At 46.2% G+C, this 10,785-nt stretch overlaps 2 protein-coding genes across 2 annotated transcripts in view; one reads left to right on the top strand and one right to left on the bottom strand.

Annotated features, from left to right (window-relative positions):
* Nucleotides 1–498: 498 nt before the first annotated feature.
* Nucleotides 499–7,874, bottom strand: MED8 (mediator complex subunit 8). The gene is made up of 7 exons (XM_057416488.1): nt 7,866–7,874; nt 7,336–7,454; nt 5,237–5,381; nt 4,458–4,598; nt 3,963–4,044; nt 2,827–3,075; nt 499–563 (listed from the first exon to the last, which is right to left on the bottom strand). The coding sequence occupies exons 1-7, from the start codon at nt 7,872–7,874 to the stop codon at nt 499–501; spliced, it is 810 nt and encodes a 269-aa protein (XP_057272471.1).
* Nucleotides 7,875–10,666: 2,792 nt separating this feature from the next.
* SZT2 (SZT2 subunit of KICSTOR complex) overlaps nt 10,667–10,785 on the top strand; it is a 57,796-nt gene continuing 57,677 nt past the window's right edge. Inside the window, exon 1 of the mRNA XM_057416624.1 lies at nt 10,667–10,777. Within this exon, the coding sequence (XP_057272607.1) occupies nt 10,670–10,777 (108 nt within the window). The 5' untranslated portion in view covers nt 10,667–10,669. The remainder of the gene's footprint in view (nt 10,778–10,785) is intronic.

Genomic DNA, 10,785 nt, shown 5'->3' with positions numbered 1-10,785 from the left:
ACAAGATGTTTACTGCTTATGTTTGTACCCTGCTGACTCACTTTATTATAGGTCTTTATGCATAATCCTGCAGCTCCAGCACTTAGCCTCCAACATTTTCTGTGTATTTTAGACTGGAGCTACTTATAAGCCTTACCTAAAGGGAAATCAGAGTCCTTATAATCCAACAGATGGACACCAGTGTCTCACAGTGTGCATAACAAGATCTTTATTCAACAAGAGTGAGTAAAGAAATCATTGCAATTGAACAAGCAGAAAAAAAGAGCACAGTGCGCCATGCAGCTCTTCAGGTTCTGTATCAGGAAAGGGTAGTTGTTCTCCAGGCCAGACTGGAAGAAAATAGGATCAATACCAGAAGCAAAGTCCTCTGCTCTGACAACAGAGAAGTACCTGTGTCCAGGAGACATGGCCACTAGCAACTCCACACAAGCCAGGTGTGGTGGCTGCAGCAGGAGCAATGCTGGTAACAGCTGTTCCCCAGGCCTGGTTCATCTCAGCTCATCTCTGATACGGATGCATTGAAGCAGATTTGATGTTTGTTTTTATGCCAGTTGGCATTTTTCCTGAAGAGATAAAAAGAAAAAGCAAAATCAGCTGTATGAGAGGACATGTGCTCAGGAGCATGCAGGACTCACAACAACCCTCTCTGGGCTTTTCCTGTTCCACACCAGGTACCATAATAGGCTTTCCTGCTACAGCATCTTCCAGCTTCTGCCCTAACACAATCAATCTCTTCTACAAATTGGCATCTTTCTCCATTGAGAAATCTCCCTGACAATTCCTGTGTCCACCTGCTTTCCCCTCAAATTCTATCCTTGTTCCATTTTAAACAAGTCTGTCTTTCTCTTTGTTAGGAAGCTCCTACAGGACTGTGGGACCTGTTCAGTCTCATAGAAGTTGCTAGCAGCAGCACTCTCAGAAGGATCCAGACTGATCTTCACTTCCATTTCAGAGAGGCAAACACAACAGCCTGTATCCCCTTCCATTTAGCATTATTTATAGTCAGGGTGTGTATTTCAATTACTCAGCCTCTCTCAGATCTGTTATTTCTCTTAACCAGGTCCACCTCTTGGGCATTCTTACTCTTTGCTGATACCGATCACACATGGGAGTGTGTTCAAAGACATCGTGCTAGCCGCTTACAATGAGTGCACAGTGCTAGACAAAACTAAAATGATCAGAAGAATAAACAAAAAGGGATTAAAGAGCAGCAAGAGGGATATTCAAAGAATACCCCTTCAGAAAGTGGAACGTGTATTCAAATTAGAACATAAATAAAGGACAGCTTCTGAAAATTAAAACTGTGTTGCAGGAGAACATGGGAACATTTGATGAGCAAATGGCTAAAAGAATAAAGATTACTAAACTTTCTCAAATGTATCCAAAGAGGGTCACTGCCTGCAATGAACTGGCAGGAGATCCCATGTCACTCCAGTGCTAAAAATTAGCAGGCAAATACTGTTGGAACATTACTCCGAAAAGAAGGGTGACCAGGACTGTATGGTTTACCCACACCTGGAATACTGTGAGTGGTTCTGGTGTTCCCAGTCTTGAAAACAAACAGAAAAGGTGCAAGTAAGAGTGACAAGTCCAAGACATAATACAATTTTCACACGAGGACATATTAAACAGAACAATAGCTGGGAAGAAAAAAGATAGCCAAAGGGAGGAGGCATGACAGACTTCCAAATAACAAAAACCACTCTGGAATCACTAAGGAATGATTATTCCCCATTTCTCACAACATAAACAGGAAGGGTAAAAAAGGAAGCATGCAATAAAATTACCAGGCAAAAGGTTTAAACATAAAAAGGATTATTTTTTTTTTTTAACAAAACATGCAGTAAAGCTATGGAAGAAATGCTGCAAGTGCTGTAGAAGTCAAAATCATAATTCAAAAAGGAACTGCTGCTATACCCAACGGTCTCAAACCCTGCCTTAAAATCCCTAAACAACAACTGCTGTCAGTGTAAGGTTTGTTCTTAAATTCTTTCAGCCTTGGCTATGCGCCCTGTCACCAGCAGGATAGTGGGACTGACCTTTGGTGAAACGCAGGATAGCTGCTCTCATCAAAAGGGAACCTCCAGGTAACAGGGGCTGGACAAGTGTTCTTGTTACCAGCACACTCTGCTTGGTGTACGCAAGTGACTGTCGTCCCATCCTGGAGACCATGTTTGTGGGAATGCAGCCAGAAATCACAGGGGCTGCCTTTGTTTGCAAATCATAGTGGAAATTACTTTCTAATTCTTACACAAACACATAATTAACTTAGGATTACTATTGTTCCTCAAATTCATTTCTGAACAGTCATTACCATTCAAAAAAACACCAATGAGGATATCAATATCCATAAGCTCAATTAACATGACCTGGAGGTTCCCCAGGCCAAACCCATTCCTGACAGCAAAGGACATATAAGGAAGAATACCAGAACAGGGCAAGCCTACAGTGGTACCTCTGCAGAATACCCCTTATACTAACATATTGTGGCTCAGGGAGTTGGAGTCAGGGATGGTAACTTCAAGATTAGCAGCTGACTGCTGTGATCTCCTTCCATATTGATTCCTATGCTCACTAAGTCTATTATTAAAATGGTATTGCAGCGTGAGTTAAGAAGCTGAAGCTGGATGTCTGGGATTCATTTTAATCTCTGATCCAATTTAAGCCAGTGTTACTCCACTGTTATAACCTGACTCGTTATTAAGGCCATAAAGGAACCTCTTCACTCAGTTATATCTAAAAGGTGACTCGGGAAGACCCTCTACACCTGCATTTCTCTTTCTTGTTCCCTGCATTTCAACTGATCTCAATATGCAACTTATTTACCTGGCTGTCCTGCTTGTGCCATCTGCACTCCTGCCAGCATTGGCTGCTGCTGAGCTGGTGCACCTGACATTGGGACCTGCTGCATGCCTGAAGCACCTGCAATGATGGCACCAGCTCCTGGTTGGCCTGACTGGACAGATCCTCCAGAGCCAGGGGGCCTCCGGTTTGACAGTCCTTTCCCAAAGGCCACAGCTGCTACCAGTGCATTGGTATCTGCAGGGTTGAAAGTCTGCTTGTTCTGTCTTAAACCTATATTAAAAAAAAAAAGTTAGTTTGGAGCATTTTTGCAATCAAGTTTAAAAATTAGCATCCTGAATTTACTTTTCTACTATTTTGGTACATGTAACAGAGATCAGCTTCTAACAAGCTGTCCTACAACAGTCTCAGCAAGGTCAAAGAAGCTGCAAAATCCAAAGACAGTGGTGATCCAAGAGCTTCTCCACGGAGAGCAGAGCATATGCTACCCAGGGAAGAAGGAGCCAACTCCTCCATGCCCATAAGAATGTTCCCACTAAAGGCTTTTCCATGCTGGATCAAATAGCAAGTAACAAGCACTGTGTTTTAGACAAACAATGTCAACATCCTCTTTTGGAGGCTCATAAGGAGCATGGTGTCTGTAACTTTTTCTAGTACACACCTGCACAGTTATACTATTAATCCTGGAAAGCAGACAGAACCTGTGCCTGGATCCCTGCTTACACTGTTTGTGTCAAAGATGACAAAAAAAAAAAACCTCACAAAAACCCCAGCACCTTTGAGAGTTGTACATAGCACTCCCAGGAATAGAGACCAGGTGATGGCAGAGATCAGTAAAATAAGGATGTCCAGAATCAGAGTCAGAACCAAAAAAGGCTGACCGTGAGTCTGAATAAGCCATTATCTACAGGACATCACACAAACATATCGTGGATTCCTTCAGAACATAGCTAAGGGTTTTCCCATTCACTGCCACTGTATTTTCACAGTTATTTTTATCAATCCAATTTGATTGGGATGTTTTCTTGGTAAACAGTTACCACCTCCTCAAAAGGGGTATCACAAAGGACTGGAATGACCCCCAGATTTGCCTATTCTGCCATTAGTCTCTCAAGCCTGCTGTTTGGACCCTGCACCCCACTTCCACCTCAGTGACATACCTCCACTTTCAGATTCACGCTCCTCCTTACTGATTTTCTCCAGAAGATTTGAGCACATTTTGTTCAGACTTTGGATCTGTTTCTGCAAAATGAAAACCATCAGAAACCACCAGGATACTTCCAACCCAGAGCAAGTCAGTAAGGTAAGCAAACAAGCTTTCTCCTTCCAGGGTCTGTGTAGCCAAACAAGCATTTTGATGGCAGAGCCTACAGTGATAATGTAGACAGGGCACTATGGGGATGGGATAGCCTTTGCTTTTCTCTGCCTGTTCTGATGTGTTCACCTCCTGTGAATAGCCAGTGGGCTGGATACCCTCTGTTTGTGAAACTGTGGAGGAAACCAAACTTCATCCAGGGTGATCTGGAGAAACCTCAGACAGATAAGGGCACAGCAAAAAAGAACACTGTCAGGTGGAAGGATGAAAGAAGCAGAGTTACAGGGCATCTTGTGCCCAACAACTAAAAGGCAGAAGTAGCAAACTCATCTTCACCTACCTGTGCCACATCAGGGCTAATTCGAGCTGCATCTGTGATCAGCTGTTTCTCCTGCTCCTCCACTTCAGGGTCAGGCTTAGTTCGAAGATGGTCAGGCACCACCTCATGGCTGAACACTGGCACACGCCCCTCTGTCTGCCTCTGAAATATTTGGATAAGCCTCAGAGTGAGTGACAAGACACTCAGAGCCTCCTCCTACAGCTCCACACCAGAGCACAGGCCATGGTGCTAGAACAAGGCTAGTAGCATGCACTGGGGAAACCTTGATCTGGGCAGCATTAGCAGGTTTCAACAATTTGTGTAAGCATTTGCACTGTGCCTGCTTAGTGAGAGCAAACCACGGGGGTCTGCAGTGCAATGCCACTAGCATGGCCATCATCACTTGAAAAGTTTTTTCATTCAAGCAGACAATAAATGTTGCCAGCACATACATTAGATTCTGTAACACACCTCATGTTGGTCAGATAACAAATAGTGCACATCTAGATGTAGATATCTGACAGCAGCACAGCTAGGGCTGAGAAAACCAGCAGCTTGTAAGGAGACCTCCCAGTTACACAGCCCCATCATAATGAAAATAGCATTTATTAACAGGAACACCTCCTATAAAGTGTATCTAGTACATTTGTAGGTGAAAGCCCCCCAGCAAAGCAGCTCACAGGCAGAACTACTCATCACCTTCTCTTTCTCTACATCCGGAGCTGAGGAATGGCAAATCAGGGCAGATCACAAGCACTTTCTGATACTCCAGGACCAACATTCAGAGGGAAGTTTCTTACCATGATCTCCTCATCACGGTCTGGAGACAGCACCAGGGGTATGATAACCTGGTTTCGCAATAGTGGGGTCTTCTCATGCTTTAGCACTTTGTTCAAGGTGTTCAGCTGTCCAGAAAGCAATGCAAAGCTGTCCAGAACTGAAGGCCTGGGAGAGCAAATAAAGAGGACAGAACATGGAAAGGGATGCCACAGATGCCTCTTCTCTCTTCTTTACTCAAATGGTCGAGAAGTGAGGAAATAATGCTATTATTCCTCAAATCAGTTTATTCCAGACAGTAAACAGTAAAACCTACTACAGTTGTGGAGAAATCCCCGCCCCTACTGCAAATAGCTCAAATGCTACAAATAGCTCAGAGATATCACAAGCAGTATACTGGAAGTTGCAGTTTTGGTATTTCAGTAACTTACGTCGTTTGCATGGCAGTGTTTTGGTAGCAGGGGTGCTACAGGGGTGGCTTCTGTGAGCTAAAAGCTTCCCTTATGTCCAATAGAACCAACGCAGCCGGCTCCAAGACAGATCCACTGCTTGCCAAGGCTGAGCCCATCAGTGATGGTGGTAGCACCTCTGGGAGAATGTGTTTAAGAGGGGAAAAAACTATGCAACAGCAATTGCAGCCAGAGAGAGGAGTGGGAATATGTGAGAGAAGCAGCTCTGCAGACCCCAAGGTCAGTGAAGTTGGGGAGGAGGTGCAGTTACTGGAGAAGAGATTCCTCTGTAGCCTGTGGTGCAGACCTTGGTGAAGGCAGGCTGTGCCCCTGCAGCCCATGGAGGGCCATGCTGGAGCAGATATCAACCTGCAGCCCATGAAGGAGCCCAAACCGGAGCAGGGGAATGCCCAAAGGAGACTGTGACCGCATGGGAAGCCCACACTGGAGCAGGCTCCTGGCAGGACCTGGGGCCTTGTGGAGAGGACCCCATGCCAGAGCAGGGGAGGAGTTTGAGGAATCCTTCCCCTTGAGGATGGAGCAGCAGAGACAACATGTGATGAACTGACCACAAGCTCCTGTTCTCCCTGCACCATTGAGGGGACAAGTTAGAGAACTTGGGAGTAAAGCTAAGCCTGAGAAGAAGGGAGGGTTGGGGGGAAGGTGTTCTAAGATTTAGGTTTTATTTCTCATTACCTTACTCTGATTTGACAGGTAACAAACTGATTTCCCCAAGCTGAGTCTGGTTTGCCTGTGACAGTAATTGGTGAACGATCTCCCCTGTCCTTATCTTGACCCATGAGCCTTTCAGTGTATTTCCTTTCCCCTGTCCAGCTGAGGAACGGGATGATGAGAGTGGCTTTGGTGGGCATCTGGCATCCAGCCAGGGTCAACTCACCCCAGTAATACAGAAGCAAAGCTTTCCTTATCTCTAACTCTCACAGTGCAATTCCAGAGCAAAGTCTGAGAACAATTTAACTCCTAAGCAGTACAGCCAAGAGAGACAGTATTTATAGCTTGGCTATCAAGAATAAGCAATAATGAAGCAAAATAACTGGTAATCTTGTCAAGAAGGTGCCTTCCCTTCAGCTTTCTCTCTCTGGAATATTCATCATCTCTCCTGCCTTCTGCAACATTAACTACAAAAACTGACTGCCTGTGAAGCTCTGCTGCAGTGGCAGATGCTGTTCAGGATACTGTATAGTTCATTAAGCTGTAGCTATAACACCTTTATGGTCTATCAGGAAGAATGCCACCTTGCAAATCTCTCAAACTGTCTGGTAAAACACGCAGAACCAGCAAAACAGAGCCAGAAAAGGCCAGAAAGGTCATGAAATGCAGAAAGAACCATTGCTCATTTTATAGTGTGTGAGTCTCCAAGGTAATTTGTCCAAGAAGCTTCCAGTCACTGCAGATGCAAGTCTAGTTTTCACAAAATGTCTAGACCAAAAGGTGTTAGCATGACTCTATACAGCATGAAACCAGTGGATTTTGACTGCTTTTCTGGTGGAAGATATGTAGTGGTTCCCCCAGCAGAAATGTGAAAAGCAAATTTAAACTTACTGCCAACAGGCTGATGTTTTTTAATGATACTTTTAGTCCTTTGTGCTAAGTCTGGAACAGCTTCAGTAGTGATCAGCAGTGCCCCCAGCTCTGTGGGACACCTTACTTACCAAGTGAGTCGATCGTACTCATTCTCCAGCTTGTAGATAAAACTGACTAAAGAGTTCTTCAGGTCAGCTACCTGACTGATAAGTGCCTCCAGGGTCAGCTCCAGCTGCTTCTCTTCTCTCTGAAAGAAGACAAGGGATGAGAACAAAGCCTTACACCTTCCCCAGGTGTTGTGGATCCACATACATGCGTCCAATCTCTCCTACAGAGAACCTTCTTTTCCAGGGCAGCAAACACCAGACCCTGCAGGTAAAAATCCTATGGTTTCACACTGACCCTTTCCCCTTAGGTCAGAACACTTAGTCAAGAGACTTGTGCTAGCTGTCCTCTTTAAGATATAGATGAGTAAAGATATTATTGTTTACATCTGCTTTTCACCACATCAGGCAGTCATCAAAGTTGGCTCATGCCACTTTCATAAGTCATTGAACTAATACAGCTCAAAGTACATTCACATCTCTCAGCCTTTACTGACAGTAGATGTGTGCACAGCAATGTCATCATCCAAAACTTCCCTTTTCAGAGTGAGTACCAGATCCATGGCCTAAAGACTCCAGTATCTGCACTTCACCTCCTTCACTTTCTTCCTGCTCAAGTGCCCCTTCCAGCTGTCAAAGAAACCTGCGGGTCCTCTTCTACTTGTGCCTTACTGACTGCAGGAGGCCCTGCCGTGACAGACAGCACACACTGACACAATCACACATCACCCCCTGCCTTTTGCTCTGATTACACTGCTTAAATAACCTTTTCCACTGACATCTGCAGGTGAGGGAGGACAGTGACAAAGTGTCAGGGCAGGGGATCTGTTGCCAAAGACATCAAGGCAAATCTCCATCTCTTGCAAAAACCCTCCAGAATCTTATCTATTCTCACTTACTAACACTACAGCATTGCACAAAATATAATTAAAGTTCCAACCCTAATGAACCGCTCATGTAAGTCCAGAACTGTACAATAATAATCCATGAGGAGGGTGGGACAAAGCAATCAAATAATAGAAAGGGAATGCCAACTGGGAAAGCAGATAGCGTGACTCAGGCTGCTGGCATGCTTGCTATTGCATTTGTTGTTCTGTTTAAATACATCAGACCAGTGGGAGCTTCACTGGCGAGATTATCTGGTATCTGCCATGTTTATGAGAACAAAAGATTTTTCTACTTTATTTATAGACTGACAAGACTATAAAGGCTTTTTTTTAGCAATCGTTGATCAGACTTCACGCAACCACCTAAGAAGAAATGGCTAAGTCAACTTTGAGGAAATCCAGTCCCCCATACATGGAGTGAATGCACAGAGTGGATCGCTCGGTGTTCCACCTCCAGATAAGTGCACTCTCCTCCATCTTGTGATGGGACTCAGTTCCTATGCAATTATGAAATGAGTCTACAATTGTGTGCACACTGTGTTTGTGCAAGAAGATTAATTAATGCCTGCATTACAAGATGGGCTGGTAGCCAGTGGTCTGCTGCAAGGGTGCCAGGCACAGGCACCCAGACAATTCACCTGGCCTGTTGTCTGTGCTTATCCAAGCAGCCCTCGAGAGGGTGAACGAAATCCTATTGCAGAGGTGTTGCTCTTGCAGCAGCAGCATCCTTCTTTCGTTGGTTCTCTCCAAAGCCACTAAGAACTGGAAGCAGATGCAAGCATTGCAAAGCATGCACGCAATAAGACCAGCCAGTGTTTCCAAGGAATGCTGTGCCTCTCCCAGGCATACGCTATAGACAGGCAGCGCTTTACAGACTTTGTTAGCAATACTGAATTGGCCTGAGGTAGTAAAGACACAGTTTACAGGATATGTTGCTGAAGGACCTCCTGATACAGAGCAACTGAGAGGTAAACATTAAATTCAGAATAGGTAAACATAAAGCAGAGCATGTGGCAAAACAAAGCAGGGGGACATGACCCAATCCTGACTTTCTGTACACAGTGACATTCTGAGCTGATAATGTCATCACTCAGAAACAGATCTCGCGATTATCTGAGGTGACCTATAAAAACACCTGCCCAAGGCTCAAGAAGCAGGGGAAGTGAAAGCAGCAATAGGATTTATTCAGAAAGCAAGCAAAAACTAAGCATCATTACGTCACTGTATAAATGCACGCCTCATGTGCATCTCAAAAAAAGGGATATAGGAAGAATATGTACAAATAAAGGCAACAAGGATGATCATGAATATTCATTGGTTCCATAGATGCAGCAGTTAAAAACAGAAAGGAGTCTAGTATGTGAGAGTGACTGAAATGAGGAGAGGCAATACAACCAGCCCTATAGATGAGGAATTGGCAGGACAATCCACTTTCACTCTCTTTTCTGGGAGGAGAACCAGGAGACTTGCATGAAGCCACTAGGCAGCAGTTTCAGGCAAACCAAAGGAGATGGATCTCCACAGCCTGCTAACCTGTTATTAACCTCTGCAACTCCTTTCCAATGGACATTACAAAGTTCACAGTATTTCAAAGAATACCTAGAACCTTCTTCCATCAATGAAAATTCATTCAAGGCTATTAAACATCAGAGATGTGCTAACAATAGTTTATACAGAATCACAGAACGGTTTGGGTTGGAAAGGACCTCAAGATCATCCAGTTCCAGCCCCCCTGCCATGGGCAGGGACATCTTCCACTAGATCAGGTTGCCCAAAGGCCTTGTCCAACCTGGCCTAAGGTCTCCAGGCAACCTTCTCTTCTCCAGGCTACCTTCTCTTCTCCAGGCTGAACAGCCTCAATTTTCTTAGCCTGTCTTTGTATGGGGCTCAGTAGCTTAATTTGCCCTCATAACTTCTTTTGGGCATTGGCTTCTTCACTAGTGTCAAAGCCAGGCTGCTGGGCAGGTGGATCTCTGGTGTGACGAACCTCACCAAGGGCTGAGTAGGAGCGGTGCACCCAGATACCCCCACACACGCTCACCGCAGCCGTGCAGCAAGGGGAGAGTGTTGCACAGCAAAGCATCGCACCCGCTGCTCGAGCTCAGTCTGCTCCAGCCCGGGCTGGGTTTAACCCCTGGGGAGCAGTCAGATGGTCTGGGAGCACCGCTGCACTCGGCGGCAACAGGCCCCGCCAGGGCCAGACCGAAGGCGCCAGCAGCGACGGCTACCGCTTCAGGCCCAGCCCGCGCAGCTGCGGGCGTCCGCGGCAGGAGGCACCGAAACACAAGGCCCGGCCACGGAGCGGCTCCGTACGCCGCGCTGGCCGCCCGCCTGAGGCAAGGCCCCAGGAACAGCCCGGGTGGGCCTACAGCACAGCCCCGATCCCCGCTGCCCCCGAACCGCCCCACGGCCCGCTGCTCCCAGCCGCGCCGCAGCCGCGCTCAACAGCGACCCTTCCAACCCTCACCTGCATGGCAGCACCGCCCCATTGCACAGGCCAGCGGCGCTTCCGGGTCAGAGGACGCGGGGCGGGGCGCGCCGGGCCGGACATGGCGGCTGCCGAGAGGCCTGACTCGGAGGTGGGATT

Source organism: Pezoporus wallicus, unplaced genomic scaffold (genome assembly GCF_028554395.1).
Source record: "Pezoporus wallicus isolate ANWC-B61680 ecotype Strahan unplaced genomic scaffold, APGP_CSIRO_Pwel_v1 contig_5908, whole genome shotgun sequence".
Lineage (NCBI taxonomy): Eukaryota > Metazoa > Chordata > Aves > Psittaciformes > Psittacidae > Pezoporus > Pezoporus wallicus.
Note: the sequence above shows the minus strand (reverse complement) of the source record. Positions and strands in the feature narration are given on the sequence as shown.